The following is a 20,009-nucleotide window of genomic DNA, read 5'->3' as shown; positions in this document are numbered from 1 at the left end:
GCGGCACAAGGAAGCTAGAGTTTGGGAATTAGGATTGTCACGCAGTCAGAGAAACTGTACACGTCATTAACTTTTGTCTAGAGTGGCAGCTGCACCGTTAAAAAATTAACGCCGTTACCAAAAAGGACTTAATTGCACATTTTTTTCATAAGTCACATTGAACTTCGAAAAAAACTTAGGACGCAATTGAACATTTGCCCCCTTTCGGAGACCAAAAAAGGTATTAAACCTAAAATTAAAATTGTTATTTAAAATTAAAAATAATAATAATTATTATTATTATAATTAAGCATGTTATACAGCTGTCATCTTCAACCGTCCATAAAGTCAACCTTTTCCTAGACCTGTACATCTATGGAAACCTCCGGCCTACACTTTTTTTCAGCTTCTTCATCTTTACCAACCTCTTTCATCACTTCTACATCCAGGCACCACATTCCACACCCACACGAGGATCATTTGGTAAATTTACTTTTCAACCCTTCAAATATTTTTATCTCAGTCAGGATGGATTAAAACCTCTCTCTCCCAAGTACACCCGCATATCTCCATAAACAAGGTTCATCCGCTCTCTCCCTTCATAACCTAACAAATCAAAAACAATATAAAGAAAATAATAATAATAATAAAAAAAATGATAACATGTATAATCCGTAAAAGAGTAAGTGATATAAAATTAAATAAGAACAAACTTGTTTTAGAAAAAAGAGTTTAAAGATAACCATCATGGATTCACAACAATAAGAAGAAAATGATTGAGAATATTCATCACCCATAAATTAAGAAATTTCATATAATTATGGTATAATATTTCATATAAAATTTTAATTAAATTTAATATTTATGTTTTTTTATATATGTCATTTAACCTTTTCATTTATATTTTCAGACTCTTAGCTTATTCTTAAATTTGTAATGTATGAAAGAATAAAAAAAATATTTTATAAATATTTATCATCTAAAGAATTAGGTTTATATGAATGGATTAATCTATACTTTAATAATTAGTATTATATATATAAATCTACTATAAATCATTTTGCGGACAAATTTCCTTAGTTTTTTAGTCATTTAATATTTCAAATTTTTTCTTTTTATTAAATTATAATATTGACATTTTTATTATGGAATACATATTTTAAATTTTAATATGTGAAATTTAAATTAATATTATATAATAAATAATTACACTAACTAGTCATATGTAAAATAAACAAAATAAAAACTAACAAAATTAATTGTCTTAAATTAATGGATTTATATGGTTATCGTAAGAGTTTAAAAGTATATATTATACATATATTTAATAGAAAAATATAACAATGAGACATATATCTATTCTAAATTGAAATAATAAGACATATATCTAGAATAAATTGAAATCAAAGACAATGACACTTAACACTAACATTAACACGTGAAAGTATCTTGTCACGTGTCACTAATAATTTCATGAGTTATATTTGAGCTTGACATGTGAGAATACAAATTTATACAAAAAAATAAAAAATTAAAAAAATAACAAATTTACACATGACACAAAATTAATACGATTAGTAATTTTATTTTTAGAATTGACACATTTTTTCAAAGTTTATGACAAACCTTTTTAAAAGGATGATCAACTTGAGACACTCCTACCAAAGTGGAGTAATTAAAACCTAATTCTATCTTTTTTATGATTTTTAATCACTTTGTCATTTATTAAAATTAAATTTTAAAAAATATATATTTTATTTTTATTTCTTAAAATAATATTATTTGAAAGTAATATATTTTTATTGATAACACAAATTGTTTATAATGTCATAATAATTTTGTCTTAAAAGAATTGTCTAACAAAAAATTACATTTATTTTTTTATATCAAATTATAATATAAATATTCTTATTGTTAAATATATTTTTATATTTATATTTGTAAAACATTAGTCAATGTCTTGATTAGATGAGTCTAGAAATAAACATTACATAAATTATTTATATATTGATTAAACGACTATAACAGTTACATAATACAAGTATTTCCACATACAAATTATACAAGTTTATTACTACACATTAGATAAATTTGTTCATTCACTTATTAGATAAATATTGTAATATATGTTAGACAAATTGATTCATAATGAATATAGTAAAAAACATTAAATTAGTATAACAATACACATTAGATAAATTTATTCATACACTAATTAGACGAGTCTAACCATATATGTTAGACAAGTTTCTTCATACACACATTAAACGAGTGTATTAATATATTACAATATTTTACCCATTATATGATTAAACGAGTCTTATAACATACATTGTACAAGTTTGTTCATATACTGATAAGACTAATCTAAAATTACACATTAAATGAGTAATCCATATATTGTTTAAACTAGTCTAACAATACATATTAAATTAGTTTATCAATGCACTTATTAAATTGTTCTAACAATACACATTACACTAGTATGTTCATACATTAATTATATTTTTAGTGAGCTTATTTTTGTACATATTTTTCACACATCATTTATATTTTTAAAGAGTCTGTTCTATATTTTTGCACATATTTTATCGTTTGTATTTTTGAAAATTCTATTATTTATATTTTCTTTATAGAGACATTGCTATAAATCATTTTTTGATTTTATAAATTTAAAAACATTTATTATTTTTTTCTTCAACATCTAAATCTCTTTTAATAAACACACAAACAAGTATTAACTCGTGACACAAGTTTAAAACTAATTATATAATTAAATAATTAAAGAAATATACAATTATAATGAAGATTGTTTTACAAGATATTTTAACATAAGTGAAATTAATATAAATATAATGTCTTAGTAGGTTAGATTAAAAATTACATATGAAAAAAACATATATTATTGATACATAATTATTTTAAAAAATTATATAGTAGTTTTAATTGTTAGATCTAAATTTGTTAAAAGTTATTTTAGATGAGATAAAAATATACAAACTAAGTCTATACTTCTGAGAATATATTTATATCTTGGGATAGATTGTAAGAAATAAAAAAAAAATCTTTTATATTAATTAATAAAAGGTCAGAAATTATTCTTCTAAAAACACATAGTAAACTGGTCATGAACTATTTTAGATCTGTTAATAATAACATTGCTAAATTATTTTTCAGAAAGAACGAATGTGAAAATGTTTTTTTTCTCATATTAAAGGAATTCACCAAGATAATTAAACCATGAAATGAAAAAATAATGCATTTTAAACGTTAACTTGATAGTTATAGATTTTTGTTTTAGAAAATAACTTTACCAAATTGAATTGAGCTGTATTTTTTTGCTCTATAGAAGAAATATAATTTGAAATAGTTGAATAAAAAAGAGTGTGTTAAAATATATAACTTAATCGAAATAAATTTATCTAAAGAAAAAACTAATTTAAGGATTAACACACTTTTATCTAGTCACACATTACAATTTTTGTCATAAATCTGGTGTCAGTTTTGTGAAGTACTAACTCTGAGTAAGATGAGATATTTGAGAAACGAGGAAAGTGGATGCTACTGGAATGTCTCTAAATATCTTATAAGGAAGGATGAAAAAATGGACAGTTGGATGTGTAGACAGCAGAAGTAGAGTGTACAGTTAGTGTGTGTGTGTGAATGTGGGAAGTGAAAGAAAAAGAAAGATTTTGAATTGGTAATGTGTAATGAGGAGTTATTGAAGGTATTAAGGGGAACGTAGCACGTTTAAGTGCCACAGATGCAACGCAGAAGACACCAAAAGTGGTGGAATCTGATTGGTCTCATAACACATCCAAAAGCCCACCTCTTTTTTCCTCCTACACGTGAATAACTGTGCACCAGCTTACCCATAAAAGGCAGGCCACGTAAGCCAGAAAATCTTGCACATCCAATCATATTTTGCCACGTCACCAGATAAGACCCTTTTTCCATATACCTTATATAAGCTTTTGCAGCAGGTAAGGTATGGAAACCGAATAATCCTGTACCTACACATCCACGTCTCTCTGTCACGGCCATACTTAGTAAGATTTTCATTACCCAATTACCATATTGCCCCACCTTCATGTAAAATTATCATCTCCAACAACAAACAAATCATGTATATTATTATTCTTCTAAAAAGACAACAAAAAGATATTGTTTAATAATATTCATGCGCTTTGCTAATTTCCAAAAAAATGTTTCATTTTAATGCATTTATTTATGAATTGTGAGAGCACAACAATGTGTTTAAAGGCAAATAATGGTAACAGTTAAGTAATGGCCGGCTCTATACCAAAAAAAAAGTTTTAGTTTTATATTGTATTAAGTTTTAAAATTTAGAATGAAAAATGATAATTGAGTGATGTTAAAAATGAAAAAGTGAGAAAAAGATATGAGGAAGAGGGGAGAGGGATATTATAGTAAAAGAACAGGGTAAAATAATTGAAGAGGTAAAAGAGAGAGAAGTAATAGGAGCTTAATATGAATGGTCCCCACAATAGGAACAACAGAGAAACTGAGCATTGTCTCTTCCTTCGTTGTTCTCGTCTTCATTGCTCGACCTCCTCCACTGCAAGTGTCAACACTCACACACACACACTCTCTCTCAGACTTCTTCCCCAACTTCTCTTTCTCTCTCTCCCACCAAGTGACACAGTGGGTGGGCTTATACCCCTGCCAATTGCATATACATACAGGACCCCAACGGTTCTTTGCCTTTTATCTGCTTCACCTCGTGACCCTCTGCCCTGTCTCATTTCTCTCTCTCTCTCATACTCTCTTACTGAATTTAACACCACTCACCTTTCTTACACTTCAATCCCTTGTTATTGGCCAGCTTTCCCTTATTCACACCAACAGTACTTCCTTTTCCTCATCCGACACCGAATTCGGCTCATCTTTTCGGGTTTTGGAATCGATCAATCAATGAATGCCCTGTTTCTACACTCCTGCTTTTCCTACCCTAGCGCAACCTTTTTCGCACACTTCCAACTATATTAGCAGTTCTCAGATTTTTATTTTATTTTTCCTCTCCTCTGTTATCACTATTTCTTCCACTCTAATATTCCCAAAACCTCTTGGCCTTTTCTTCATTTCCTTTTTATTTTAAATAAGGCAGGGGATTTTGTTGCTTGTACTTTTTGGGTTTAGGGTTTTGCGCCCCCTCTGAAAAAAACACACAAGCCTATGTTCCACTCCACGCCTCTTCAATTCTGAATATCATTGCATAAATTGTGCCACACACATACAAACAATGTCTTCGTGTTTGACCGGAGCTGGAGGAAGAACCTACGGATTCGATTTCGAATTTGTTAAATCTCCGTCTTCCTCGACCAGAACCTCACACACCTCTTCTTCGCCTTCTTCAACAATCTCCGAATCGAGCAATTCGGCTGCGCTCGCAATCTCCACCAAGAAACCCAGAACGCCGAGAAAGCGACCGAACCAAACCTACAATGAAGCAGCGGCACTTCTATCCACGGCCTACCCGAACCTCTTCTCTACAAAGAACCTCAAAACGCAGGGGAAATTCGCAAAGCCCGCATCGGAGAATTTCGATTTTGACTCTTCGGAGCTGTTTTTGCCGTTCAGGGTTTTGGACGGATCGTCTTCGTGTTTCCTTCTGGACCAACCGGGCCCCAAGCCCGTGGAGAGGCCCAAAGTGGTGAGCGTGCAGGAGAAGGCGTGTGGGAGCCCCGGGGAGATAAGCTCCGTAGTGAATTTCAATTACCTGGAATTGAACGACGATTGCGAAGAGAGCCTCGACGCGGAATCGATTCTCGACGAGGAAATTGAAGAAGGAATCGACAGCATCATGGGGAGCAGGGTCCAAGAAATCTCCAACGACGCCGTCAATAACTTTCCCTGGATAATGCCTTTTGGCGGGAAATCGGACTTCCCCAGACCCCGTGTCAGCGCTCTCCGACACGTCGACAACGGAAACTGGTGGAATTTTCCGGCCGTCGATATTCATCAGATATCTCCCAAAATTAACACCAAGCCTCCTCCGGTGACCGCCGAGAAGAAGATGAAGAAGAAGAAGGTGACGGCGATTGCGGCGGCCGAGAAACCGGCCGTGGTGGAGTTGAAGAACGCGGAATTGCCCAAACCGAAACAAGGTTTGATGTTGAAATTGAATTACGACGACGTTCGGGGCGCTTGGTCCGACCGTGGGACCCCGTTCGCGGACGATAGCCCCCTGGCCGACTTGCCGGAAACTGACGTCACTGTAAGTTCTACTAAGTAACAGTAGCTAATACTCTGTTGATTGCGAGGTTTACGAGGAAATAACAGCGTGTTTAGCAAGAAGCTTTATTTTAATCTAATCATTTTAAAATTTAAGCTAATAAAGTTTGGAGATTGACTCCACGGTTAGCCTTTTTAATCACGGACTATGGTAATCCAACTTTCTAAAACTGACATAGTAAAGGATTTCATGCATCTCTTGCTTCGTCCCTCTTTACTTTACTTTTCACGCTAATCTTTAAAAAATAAAGTTCTACTGCAATATTTAATGGATTTCAATTTCAATTTGGGTATGTTATACCGGAAAAAGGTTAAAAGTAAAAGCATCTTTTATGGTTTGGTACTACTACGATTTTCATCTATTATTATTATTATTATTATTATTATTATTATTATTAGTTTTAATTACATCTGTCTTGCATTATTAAAATCTGTGATGATGCCGGTAGCCGGTACATGTTATTGTGTGTGGCTTTACTTGAAAAACTTAAGTGCGAGGGTACATGGTAGGGGAGGGTGTGGTGCTGTAGTAGTGAATAATTAACGGAATTGTGTTTTGGGGGTTGTGGGGGACAGGCGCGGCTGTCGCAAATTGATTTGTGGTGGGACAATGGCGGAGTGAGAGAAGCTAGCGTGCAGCGCTACAAAGAGAAGCGGCGAACGCGACTGTTCTCGAAGAAGATCAGATACCAGGTGAGGAAGGTCAACGCAGATCGACGGCCCAGAATGAAGGTACGAGTGAGTTGAGGACAGTTGGAGAATTTTGATTTAAAAGAAAAGAGGAAATGTGGTTTATGATTTGGCGATGATAATTTTGGATAATGAGGTTTGTGCCTGCGTCACAGTTTATTTTTGTTATGGAGAGTGGACCCGGTTATGGTGGTTGGTCACTTTGTCCAACTTTTGAGGATCTATCTATTTCACCTTAGTTTGATACCCTCCGACTGCCAATGCCAATGTTTAGGTTTATATTCTTAATTTCACCAACAGCTCCTGACGCATGCATCTCCTCCACTTTTCATTCCTATCACAATATTCACTTTAGATTCTTTCATCATATTATATATCTCTCTCTCTCTCTCCTTATATAAATAAATAAAATATGTTTGGTCTACATTCTTGTATCGTATGAAAATTAACACATGTGTGTGTATATATATACATTCCTATGTCAACAGCAGATTTGGTCGGCCTTTATTTTTATTGGACACCATAATTCTACTGTGAAGATGGTTGGTTGAACAAGGTAGCCTAACTAGAACGAAAATTTCATACCAAAACCAGACTTAAAAAAGGAGAAGGGGACAATGGATGGTTTTCTTAAGAAATTAAATTATGGTTTCATTTATGTTTGACAGGCAGATGCATTTGAGATAGCAAGTCTAACTTGTTTGTGATGTGGCAGGGGCGATTTGTTAGGAGGCTCAATTCTAGCTCAAATGCACACAGATGATTTTGTATGTAGTAGCACGTAGCAGTAAAGAACAAGCTTTTTGGGACCCTTTGTTTAAAATCAATAAAAAAAAGTAAAAAAAAAAAAAGAAAGAAAGAAAAGGAAAGAGAGTTTATCTATATTTTTGTAACCTTTACTCTTTTAATCCCTTTAGTCCTTTTACTTTTGGGGTTCTTCATAGTTCCTGCATTGATGCTGTATGAAATAAGTAACGAAGTAGTCGAAACAAATTGCCTAAGATTCTATTACACATAAAATTCTCTTGGCGTTTCATATCCCATCCCTTTGTGGTCAAGAGTGGTTTCCGTTTAGGTAAAGCTAACAAATTTAAAAAGAAGAAACTTAACGGTGATTTTGTTATTCTTTTCAATCATAACTTTACAGATTTATTAATGTTAATGATGTGATTTGACATATGAAAGTAAAAGGAAATCACCTTGACCGTTGAGTTGGCTATCTATCCAAATATATATCATTTTTAATTTCAACACATTCATTATCAACTTTTCTGTGGGTGTTAAACCTTGTCAATTCATGCAATGTTGCTTTATTCCAGTACCTCATAATTAAGGATTGTAACCATCTACTATAATAGAATCATGGCCACAGCAAATTTTAACTTCTCGGTTCCTATTAAATGTCTCATCCTGAATTCAATATTTAAATTCCACTTTTCTTGTTTCTCTAATTTAATCTGGAGAGCATATATGAATGTGTTTCAAAATATGTTTTAATGAGTTTTTCCAAAAATAAAACTGAAAAAATATTCTAAATGTAAATTAAACATAGATTTTAAATAAATATGATTTTTTTTAACTAATTTTCACTTTATAAATAAATAATTACATTTTCTTTTCATCCTAAGAAATATTTACGGAAAAATTTGTTTAAACATTACTTAATAAGGATTAGTTCTTACACTACTCTAAGTTGCTTCCTGCACCACTACATTCTTGAATTTTTTTTTTAGTTTTTAGTTTTTTAATTTATTGTATTTTAAATTAATATATAAACTTTATTTATTTTTTTAAAATTATTACTTAATTATTTATAAATTAATTTTATTTTATTTAATAAAATAATTATTATTAATTTAATTTATGTATTATTATTTAAATAATAATTAAAATATTTTTTAAAAATTTATTAAAATGATGTGCAACGTTAACAGTGGCGACATCCTTTGAAGGTTTTTTTTTTCTCTTTAGTTTTTTAATTTATTGTATTTTAAATTAATATATAAATATTATTTAATTTTTTTAAATTATTACTTAATTATTTTTAAATTAATATTATTTTATTTAATAAAATAATTATTATTTTTTTAATTTATGTATTATTATTTAAATAGTAATTAAAATATTTTTAAAAAATCTATTAAACAGATGTGTCACATCCGTTGAAGTTTTTATCTATTTTTAAATAAAAACAATAAAATAAAATATAAAATATATAAACGGACGTTCACGGATGTCAACGTCCGTTGAAGATGAAACACATGTTGACATTCATTTTATAGCAAAAACAAATTAGATATAAAGTGATGCAGAAAATATTTGATGATGGTGGAGGGAGCAACACTCATACTTAATCTTACTTTGGGTCAAATTGCATGTGTTATACCAAACCTTATTTCACAGTGATCCTACTATTTGAAGGTTGGCCATAGTTATTGAGTAAAGGCATCTCCAACTTAGAGGAAAAAAGAAGGAAAATTACGCTTTATTTCTGATTCCTTACCTGTTGGGAAACCCCCACTTCTTTAACTTCAATCTTCCTCTTCTTTCTTTGTTATAAATCTAACATGGCACTTTCATTTTGTATTGATTTAGCGAGATAAAATAAAAATATATTTTTGTACATAGAAAGAAATTTGTTATCATTAATTTAATCTCAATTAAAATAATCTATCGCAATTAATTTGATTTCTCCTTTTTTTATTTAATGATGTCTCCTTTTTTATACAATATAAGATTTTATATATTTTACCTTTTATTGATAAGATATTGGCAAGAGATGATAATGAGATAGGTGCAAATTTCACTTTCTCATTCTTATTTTTAAAATAAAAATTTAATTTAATTTTATACATAGACATACAACTTTTTGTCTCACTCTCGTTTGTATGTGATAACATGATATATTCATTTATGTCCTTGGTGGTATAAATAATAAAAAATAATTTTTACTAAAATAAGTATGATATAATAAATTATTCAATTTCACAATGATATAGACTTTTTTTTTCTATAATGTTAACTATTAAGAAATAAGTTATAATTAAATAAATAAAAAATAAAAAATAACAATTGAATAAAATTTTAATAATTATAAAAAAGAGTAAAAACGTCTTATAAACAAATTATAAAAATTATAAAATTAATGAACAAAAAACTTTAACATAAATATTTTAGGTTAGTATGTATAAAATAAAAAAGGGGAACATATATGTATGTACTTATTTCTTTCTCTCTCAATTTTAAAATTTTGATATTATTCTTACTCACATCTAATTAATATTATATGAATATTTTCAGTTAAAATAAAATAACTTTAATAAAAACAAATTCATTTGACATCTATATTTGACAATGACAATTAATAAATTTATTTTATTTTATTATTACGTTTAAATGTTTTTTTATCTTACACTATATGTTTCCACAATTATTTTTTTTATCTTACAATATTTATTTTAGTATTTCTAACATTATAGAAATTGATAAATGAGATATTTATTTATTCATTATGTTATAATATATTACTTACTTTAACCATTGCATGTTTTATTCCATTATTTTTATTATTATTACTGGAATATATCAAGATTAGTAAATTTGATAATAAATGTCTTAAGTGTAACAACACTGATATAATACACATGGAAAATATAATAATAAAAGTAAACCTTATACTAAAATAACTTGTTTGGTTGATAAAATAAATTTTAAATTTAAATAAAATACTATATATACGTATTCGATCCCATAAATATGTTAACGATCCCATAAATATGTTAAAGAGCTCAGTTCAATAAAACTTATTAAAATTCTTCATCTTAAAATAATCCAAAATATATCTATTAAAAAAATTTCACATATTTACATATTTATACCAATCTCGCCATGATTATTATTTACAATAAACTATTACTTTGTTATTATTATTTGTATAAGGTAAATATTATTTTTGTATTATAACATAAGTTTACGATTTATGTTAGTATTATAAATACAATTGGTATTCGTAGGTAATACTCACTCAATCTCATACACATTCTAACAGATTTACTCACATGTATCCAAACTCTCTTATTGACAAATTTCTTGGCTTCATGATAACTCCATAAGAGATGAAGGTTAACTCAAATAAGTGTAAAGTTATACATAGCATGAGAAGCCTAACCAACCTGAAAGAGGTCCAAAGTTTGAATGACAGACTAATCTCTTTAACTTGTTACTTGTCATGCTTAGCAGAGAAGACGAAACTCTTATTCAAGATCTTAGAAGGAGCTAAGACCTACAATCAGAGCGAAGAGTGTGAAACCATGTTTCAACAACTAAAGAGGGAAGTTGCAACACTCCATGTCCTTAAAAGTCTGTAGCCAAATGGCTTTGTACCTGACAGTGTCACACTTGATGATAAGCTCAATCCTCATAATGAAGAAATGGAAGAAGCAATAAATGATATATTTCAGAAGAGTGATACCACACTTTAATCTTTTTTTGTCCGATGACTACACCACTACTTCAACAACTTTAATTTCAGTTTTCATTAAGCAAATTTTGCATAAACCCAAGTTGGCAGAACGCATAACCACATAAACTACCATACACCATAATTATTGATAAAAGTCAAGAATTCATCGATGTCAACTTTGAACATCTCTTCAAGCAACTCAGCATAAAACATAGGCTCTCATCAATGGAGCACCTCCAATCAAATTGGTAGGTCAAAGCCACCAGCAAAGTCATCCTTACCAAGCTAAGAAAGAAGTTAGAAAAAAGCCAAGGGTCTTTAGGTCAAGGAGACACCAGCCATATTACAAGGTTACAATGCACCCTACAATCGTCAACAAATGAAACATCCTTTTGTTTAGCCTATGGCACTGAGGTCATGATACCAACATAACTCGACAAGGCTTCCTGAAGACTACAACACTTTGACGAAGAACACAATAAAGAAAACTTCTGAGGTAAGCTAGATATCATACATGAAGTTACTTCAATAGGTATAATTCATCAAAATCCCTTCAAGCAAGACACCAAATTATTCAACAAATAACATTCATCAAAAAACCCTCTAGATGATGCATCATGTTACTTCAACAAATAATGCTCATAAAAAGGCATCAAGTTTAACAAGTAACACTCATAAAAAATCCTTCAAGCCTGACACCAAGTTACTCCAACAAGTAACACCCATAAAAAGCCTTACAGAATAGACACTAAGTTATTTCAATAAGTAAAACTCACAAAAAAAACTCTCTACATAATACACCAAGTTACTTATATAAAAAGTCCTAAGACTTATATGTTATTATTTTGAAATTTTACAAATAATATTTTTGTAATTTTAGAAAATTATAAAATTCCATTATAGGTGAAGATGAAAAAAAATAATTATACCATTAAATATATGAGTGTGAATAAATGAGTTTTTTTTTTATATATTTTGAGTATGATATAAATAAAACTCACTCTTTGTCTTCCCTCTATCCAAAAGATTTCAATATTAAAATAATTTAAAAGAAAAAGATATAATTTTTTTCAAAAAAGATATACTCTTTTTTTCAAAAAAGATATATATATATATATATATTTATTTTTTAATTAAGTTAATTATCTCAAAAATTAAAAAGTTTTATTAGTAAAAGCTTGGAAAATTTATTTTTAAAGAAAAAATAAAAAATAAAAAATAAAAAAGAAGAGAGAAAAAGAAGAAAAAAAAGGGATGAGGGTGAAACATTTTTGTTGCACAGTCAAGGTTCAAAAAGAGAAAACAGAAAAAATAGGTTTTATAACAAAAAGAAAGGAGAGAGCACAAGGAGATTCAATTGAGAAAGAAGGATGAGAGCCTCAGCATCCACAGTGGTTTTGTCTCTACTTTCCAAAGTTTACAGAACCAGCGAGTCGGACCGTGTGGTATGTTTGGTGTGATTCTGTTTTCTAGCATTTATTCATTCATGTATGCATGTTTTGTGAAATGTATGTTTTCTTTCATCTTTGTCCGGTAATTGTTGAACACCCAACAGTCCCATCAGACACCACATTGCCTCTTTCACAATCCCGTCTTTGTTATTCAATACCATACCTAACCAGATTTCTACTCTCCATCACGTATGCTGCGTGTTTCGGATGCGTAGGGATGCGTCGTCCAATCTTTATGTCCTCCTTCACTCGTCCGTCGTCTAGTTGATCTTTCGTACTTAATCTTCAATTTCTTCTTCGATCTGCGGGTGGGAGACCTGCCAAAGATTTTTCGATGTCAAAGTCACTTCAGGGAGCATTTTCTATCGAACAATAATAAATGCGTAGTAAATGCCAACCTTCCTTACCACTTACCTGGACCTGTATTTATAGTTTTCCCTATAGACTTGGATTAGTGAAAAATTAATCACGGCGCAAATTGAACCCAATAGCTCTTAACCTCAACTTACCTTAATCCTGGCTGATTAGTGGTATGACTGGCCGGTTTCCGAAGTTCATTACTGGGAACGGCCGGTCTTTGTGGGTGTCTTGGGTTACAAGCGGTATGTCCGGCCGGCAATGATAGTATGGCCGGGTGGTGAAGTAGTCCCTGTTTCCCTTGGACTGGCCGACCTTACGAGTGTCATTCGTAACAACATTATGACCGGCCAATCTTCATTTTATGGCCGGATGTTGAGGCATTTCCTGCACTCCCGGACGAAGGGGTCTCCGGTCCACGTGGGCGTTCGGTACCTACTGTTACACTGCGCCTTCACCATCTTTTCTAAATTTTTCATCTTCTCCAACACGCACCACAAAAACACAAAACTACGACACCCCCATCTCAACCCAGTCACAACACCATCATCTTCAATCTGCACAACACTTTCTACATAAACACCACCCATGCTCACCGCACCAAGATCAACACAAACCCAAACATCCCTAATCATTCTTCACGCACACAGTTTTACACATGAAAAAAAGGAGAATGGGGGCGCTAGTGATGATAACGTTGCCCACGCATCCTGTGACACCCACGATAGTTCCGGCGTTTACATCGTGTTGGACGGCGAAAACTTCGACGGTAACAGCGGGGCCGTGACGGTTCCGAGCGGCGCGGTGAGGTGGAGGCTCGATGGGGGCTGCGGATGCTGGAGTGTGGGGAGGAGAGAAAGGAGTCTTGGGTGTCGAGGAAGAGGGTTACCCCTTGATTAAGAAGAAATTAAGGCTGGATTAGTCATTGCCCTCACACACCTCTTTTACGGGATTGGGCCTGTAATATGTTTCAGCTTCTTGCACCTCTCTTTACTCATTTTGTTTTTGGACCTTTACATCGCGCACACCCGTGTTTACATGGTGCACCCCCAGCGCAATTACCACTACACTCATTTTCTCGCATACAACTCCATTTTTTAATTCTTCTCACTTTTCTTTTAGGACCTTTATCTTATATTTCTAACACTTGCTTCTTGATACTCCAATTCTTCACATACACTTTTTTTGTTTTCTTAAAAATTATATTATTAAAATTTAAAAAATACTTTTCAATTTTTTGTCTTTACTAGCTCACGTTACCCTCACTTTTCAAATAATTTTAAAATATCATAAGATTAAGAATGTAAAATTTTCAAAATTTAAAAATCAACATCTATTGTAAATGAAAATATTGTCGTATTTATCTTTTTAAAAAGTCATCTTTTGAAGAACTTTTCATATAAATTTTCATTTTAAATGGAAATATATAAGAGTAAGTAAGACTAATAACCCAACAATTAAAAAAAATAATTTTATTTATTTTGTATAGTTTCTGTTTTTTTTTTTAAGAAAAAAATAAGTTTTAAAAAATGACAACTTATTTAGTTAAAGAGTCTTTATAGATGGACGATGTAGGATATCAATATATTTGCTACACTACATGTAACCAACATTCAGACTAAAACTGTTTTATCTTACATAATATATATATATATATATATATATATATATTCTCTTTGTGCCGAATAGATACTTTACATCTAAGTCAGTAATCACTCGTTCTCCTCTGTCACAGTTGAGAGAGAAGGTGTGAAGTGAGTGACTAAGCGTTGTGCCTCTCTTTTCTTCTTCCCTCGAATCCCTGTTCTCTGCATTGGCTCATGATGACCTCTCCTGAGACCCTTTCGTTCATGGAGCTAGCCATACATCAGGTAATGCTTTGCGAACATTTTTACATGCACCATTCATTTCTGCAAGTATGCCTCCTGTGTAGGTAGGGTTGTTTTCTTTTCTGTAGGTGATAAACACCATTCATAATTTTTTCAGAAATTAACTGTATATTCAATAGTTGCTTATGTAGTTTCTTTGCTTATTAATCTTTATGACTCATCAAATTGGAAATGATGGTAGGCGGTGGAGTAATATTTATGTAGCTAGCTTTTTGTGGAACACAGTGTTTGTCTTCTTCATGACAGCAGTTGTTGCGTTCAAACTGACAATTTAAGCCATCTATCTCCCTGACTATGTTGATTATGCTATCCTTACATTCACCATGTAATCTATGCGGAAATGTATATTCTCGCCCTTTTTATTATTATTATTATTATTATTATTATTATTATTATTATTATTTATATGAAGGCGAGCCTTAACACAGCGGTAAGGTTGCATACAGTGACACTCCCTTGTACCTTTTCATAGCGAGGAGCCCTCTAGCATTGTGGAACACTAGTTTTGTCGTTGTTGTTATCATTATTACCATGGCATTAGATTTAACTGTTTTTATTTCTTTTAATTACTCTGGTTTATGTGACAGGCGAGGTTAGCTTTGGATGCTCTTGAAGTGCCTGTTGGGTAAGTTACCTTCACAATTTCATGTTACTTGAATATCATTGGAAGTGTAACTTGTAATTGATAAAGGTGTTGTTAGGATTGGAAAGTGTTAGGCAAGGGTGTTGACCGTCGTTCACATTCATCACTGGTGCTGTTTGATTGCATTAAGACAATGAAATCCATTCTATGGTAATAGGATATTTGGTTAGATAGTTGAAATCAGAAAATATTTTAGTTTTTTTCTCTAATGGCTCAGGAAGAAGAAGAGGGTGATACTGATTTTAATGTTGAAGATGACTATCCTCCTTGAACCATAAATAAATATAGCTAAAGAAGTGCATAGGAGAGTGTGAGCTAAATGGGTGCCGGTGCTGTGATGACTGTATACGGGGCAAAAAAGGATGTAATAAGAAGTTGCTCAAACTTTTAATTGGATTTTGGAAATGTGAGAAGACTTGCATGACTCCTATTTAAAAGGCAAGGTACTGATTAAACAGAAAGTTAATTATATGCATCAGTTTCTAAAGTCATTTCAAGTCAATACCAATGGGATTTAATGAATCAAAAACAGGTGTAATGACTCTCAACTGAAATTGTTAGGAGGAGTCTCATATTGAGTAGGACAAGCTACTTGATGTGATACTTAAGCTTTAAGGTTTTCCCATTAGTGAATTCGTCTTTTGGGTTGGATTGTCCTCTTGTACTTAAATCCTAGTAGTTGGTGTTTTTATTAAGAGTTGGATTATGAAAAGGGGTACCTACGGGTTGGAATAAGGTGCAAACTGAATACTGATAGGTGATTAAATCCCTTATAGGGAAAAAAGGTACCATCGGGTCCATGTTGATAGAATGAAGTCTTCGTGGACATCAGCCCTTAAAGGGGATGTAGTGTAAGGTGCCCACATCGAGTAGGCTAAACTATTTGATTTGATACGTAAACCTTTAGGTTCTCTCACTTAATGGACTACTAATCATTTCGATTGAACTCTCCTCTTGTGCTTTAAGTCCTAACTGGAAACATGCTACGGGATTGGTCAAATCAATCTGTTCTGAGCGGGAATGTTTGAATATCATTGATCTCTTATGCATTGTACCAAATCCAATCCGTTGGACTGCTTTTTGAATTTAGATATGAATGCCCATTTTCATTTGTCTTTTTATTTTGGAGAAAAAATAGGAAAAAAAAATTGAACTATTGGCATCGAACATTGGATTAGCATGTATAGTCAGAGATTAATTTATTTAGTAATAATGGCTTGTTGTTTTCTCCTTTAACATCATAGTAACCTTGAGAACATGGAGCATTTAACATTTTCTTGTAATTCCTGGTATGCTTCCTATCATTTGTTGAGTGTAAAATTGGCTGAAGTAAATCTTTGTTCATTAGTCATCTTGATTGTATTCTGCATTGAATCAATTGGAGAGATTATGTCTATCATTTCATTGGATCATTATTGTTTTGGTTTACTCTTTTTATGTAAACTGCGGTATTTGTTGGCAGATGTGTAATTGTTGAGGATGGCAAGGTAATAGCCACTGGCAGAAACCGAACTACTGAGACACGAAATGTAATTTGATCAATGATCTCTTTTTTGTTTTCATGCATATATTTTCGATCCTTTGGTTTATATTTATCTGTTCCTTTAATAATCTATTTGTTGTTTATAACTGTGGATTACTTTTGAATGTTATGCTTTTCTGCTGAAAACTTAATTAGATTTGGTTTCTGTAAGTTTATTTTTCTTAGATAGCAAGTGAAATTTTAAAATTGTATGGTTCTGAAAGTAGTGAAGAACTCTCATTTGTTATAGCATGACAAAAATGGGAGAGTTAAAATAAGTATTTACTGGGTATTCACTCAACTGTTGTGAATAGTAGCATGAGAACGAAAATTTATACAGAAAAGTGAGAAATATGAAGCTTGGCTCATGTGCATCTGTACATGAATGGCATAATTTCTGTGATTTTAATGCCCAATATTTATTTGCGTGAATGGAAATTTGTAGAGTATATTTATAACAATTGAACACGCTATTAACTTTATAGTTATAAAAAGCATGTACCTAGTGAGAACTGATTTGGCCCTCCTACTCTGGCCTTAAACACAATAAAATATTAATTTCTACTAAGCACACAGTGCACTCTTCAAGTGACAGAAAACATCCAAAATTTGATAATATGTGAGCTTATGCATTTGCTTCCAGTGATAATTTGTTCATATTTGCAATTTACGTGTCTTTTTGCAGTCTGCTACTAGTTTTATTGACTTGGGGGAGTGGTCGCACAACTTGTTAATATTTGTTTTCACTTAGTCCTTCATGGCCCCCTTACCCATATGTGATTCTTAGTTAAGTACTTCTATTTTTAGTCATAAAGAAAAAATATTTGATTGTTTCTTGTCAATTTTTTGTTATCAATCAAATAATGGTAAACAAAAAGCTTTCATTTTTTCCTACACAAGTTATTAACAATTATTTCAAGTTTCTCACCAAAAGCTTTATGCAATTCTTTATTCATACTTTTCTTTGGGTGTTCTTCATTACTATAATCGTTTTATCATTCATGCATTTGTTATTATCAGGCTACAAGGCATGCAGAAATGGAAGCTATAGACGTGCTTCTTGGGCAGTGGCAGAAAAATGGACATTCAATGTCTGAAGTTGCTGAAAAATTCTCAAACTGCAGTCTTTATGTTACCTGTGAACCGTGCATAATGTGCGCATCTGCTTTATCAATTTTAGGTATGCTTCTGCTAGTCTTGAGTTGAACAATCCATTACAGTTGCACTCTTTATTTTGTCATTTCTAATTCATTGGTTTGTGTATTATTTCAGGTATAAAGGAGGTATTTTATGGCTGTTCAAATGATAAATTTGGAGGCTGTGGATCGATACTGTCCTTGCATTCAAGTAACACCACACCAGTCAATAAGTATGTCTCTTAACTCAGCACCATCTACGCAAGCCTTGTCTCGATCTATTCTATCATTACTATTACTATTATTATAATTATTCATTATTATTTTGTAGGTGCATGTCATTTACTGTTATTATTTTTACTTTGTCAGGAAAATTATTAATTGTTGTTTATTGTCTATCTTTCTTACATCTGTCTGCTACATCCACTAACGTATGTAAACAAATAATTCTTATTTTTCTTATAAACAGTGAAGTTCCATCAGGAAAGAATTTCAAATGTACTGGAGGTATAATGGCATCAGAAGCTGTCCTTCTCTTTCGAACATTCTATGAGCAAGGAAATCCGAATGGCAAGTTACTTTGGTCCTTTCTCACTAGCACACAAAACCTTCTAAAGCCTTATATTATTGTTGATATGTGGTTCATATAGCCCATGTTAATAAATAATACTTATGCTCTTTCTATTTCTTCTCAGCTCCAAAGCCACACAGGCCTTTAGCACGTCAGACATGAAGTGTAATCTGTATATCACCAGGTTGGTTTCCGTCATTTCTGTGTACAAGGTTTTTGGTTATGTAAAGCTGAAAGTTGTTTGTTACTAATCCATTGGTTTGAATTTCTATTTTCTCTTCTAATATTTGTTACAGTTGCTGATATAGTATCTGTTATGAACTGGGAATCAGCTCTACCAATTACTAGAAAGATGAATCACATTTTGTCATTCTAACTTATTCTTACTGGAGGTTCAAACTAGTTGCAAAATGGAATTGAAGCTATTCATTTTTGTTAAATATTTTTTAGTTTCTGGAAGGTGCAGTGAGTTTCCTTTTTATTGTACACGATATTCGTAGTTATGGTCTAATTGATAAAGGAGATCGAATAGCATAGTAAGAATTACTATTTAAACTTTCTTTTGGGGGATGGGCTCATTCAGCCTATAATATTAAGAGTATACATATATTATTTATCTACCTTACAATTTAACAGTTCTACACAGTAAATATGTACTCCATTATTGTCTTGCTATTGTTTTAGAGTGAAGTTTCTTACATGAATGTAATTGGTATTTTAACAAGAGATTTAATTTTACTTTTAGTTTCAATAAGATTTTTTGGTTATCCGACCAGACTTCATTTATTTCGTGGTTAAGCTAGATTAGTTCGACTCTAAAGACACTGGTAACCGGAAGATATTTTTCCATCTGAAATTATCTTTCACAACATCCAATCCATAAAATATTAAAAATAAGAAGATATACGGATTTTTATTATATTTGAAAAGAGGGGTAATTTAGAGAATACCTCTTTTTTGTGAGAGTACAAGAAAACAAACAGGGAGGGTACAAGAAGAAGTACCCTTAATAATGAATTAGAGTAGCACGTTGATAGATAAGCCTGTTTATAGT

The 20,009-nt window shown here is 31.6% G+C and overlaps 2 protein-coding genes and 1 long non-coding RNA gene across 5 annotated transcripts; 2 read left to right on the top strand and 1 right to left on the bottom strand.

The window, feature by feature from the left end:
• The first annotated feature begins 4,552 nt into the window (after positions 1-4,552).
• LOC124839561 (protein CHLOROPLAST IMPORT APPARATUS 2) lies at positions 4,553-7,965 on the top strand. The gene is made up of 3 exons (XM_047315424.2): positions 4,553-6,217; positions 6,811-6,966; positions 7,640-7,965. Exons 1-3 carry the CDS (start codon positions 5,243-5,245, stop codon positions 7,685-7,687), a joined length of 1,179 nt encoding a protein of 392 aa, XP_047171380.1. The 5' UTR covers positions 4,553-5,242; the 3' UTR covers positions 7,688-7,965.
• A 4,676-nt stretch (positions 7,966-12,641) lies between these two features.
• Positions 12,642-14,272, bottom strand: LOC148207027 (uncharacterized). The gene is made up of 2 exons (XR_015783905.1): positions 13,347-14,272; positions 12,642-13,154 (listed from the first exon to the last, which is right to left on the bottom strand). It is a non-coding gene; the product is annotated as an uncharacterized LOC148207027 (long non-coding RNA).
• LOC124839564 (tRNA-specific adenosine deaminase TAD2-like) lies at positions 12,647-19,699 on the top strand. Of its 3 annotated transcripts, XM_047315431.2 has the most exons (9): positions 12,647-12,831; positions 14,930-15,065; positions 15,671-15,708; positions 17,189-17,255; positions 18,269-18,428; positions 18,521-18,617; positions 18,854-18,954; positions 19,080-19,139; positions 19,252-19,699. In XM_047315431.2, the coding sequence occupies exons 2-8, from the start codon at positions 15,015-15,017 to the stop codon at positions 19,115-19,117; spliced, it is 552 nt and encodes a 183-aa protein (XP_047171387.1). In that variant the 5' UTR covers positions 12,647-12,831; positions 14,930-15,014; the 3' UTR covers positions 19,118-19,139; positions 19,252-19,699. The 3 variants fall into 3 exon arrangements, with proteins under 3 accessions (XP_047171387.1, XP_047171389.1, XP_047171386.1); XM_047315433.2 differs by lacking the exon at positions 12,647-12,831 and having other exon boundaries at positions 14,865-15,065; positions 17,189-17,213; XM_047315430.2 differs by lacking the exon at positions 12,647-12,831 and having other exon boundaries at positions 14,867-15,065.
• The last annotated feature ends 310 nt before the right edge of the window (positions 19,700-20,009 follow it).

The sequence above is a fragment of the Vigna umbellata genome, chromosome 1 (assembly GCF_029865625.1).
Source record: "Vigna umbellata cultivar VRB3 chromosome 1, Vumbellata_1.0, whole genome shotgun sequence".
NCBI lineage: Eukaryota > Viridiplantae > Streptophyta > Magnoliopsida > Fabales > Fabaceae > Vigna > Vigna umbellata.
The sequence above is the reverse complement of the archived record's forward strand: the minus strand, read 5'-3'. Positions and strand labels throughout refer to the sequence as shown.

Bases quoted from the DNA above. Each gene is read 5' to 3' on its own strand.
- LOC124839561 (XM_047315424.2), top strand. From the start codon at position 5,243: ATGTCTTCGTGTTTGACCGGAGCTGGAGGAAGAACCTACGGATTCGAT. The intron at 6,218-6,810 runs GTAAGTTCTACT...TGTGGGGGACAG, and splicing joins TGCCGGAAACTGACGTCACT to GCGCGGCTGTCGCAAATTGA. The intron at 6,967-7,639 runs GTACGAGTGAGT...GTGATGTGGCAG, and splicing joins ATCGACGGCCCAGAATGAAG to GGGCGATTTGTTAGGAGGCT.
- LOC124839564 (XM_047315431.2), top strand. From the start codon at position 15,015: ATGATGACCTCTCCTGAGACCCTTTCGTTCATGGAGCTAGCCATACAT. The intron at 15,709-17,188 runs GTAAGTTACCTT...ATTTGTTGGCAG, and splicing joins GCTCTTGAAGTGCCTGTTGG to ATGTGTAATTGTTGAGGATG. The intron at 17,256-18,268 runs GTAATTTGATCA...TGTTATTATCAG, and splicing joins GAACTACTGAGACACGAAAT to GCTACAAGGCATGCAGAAAT.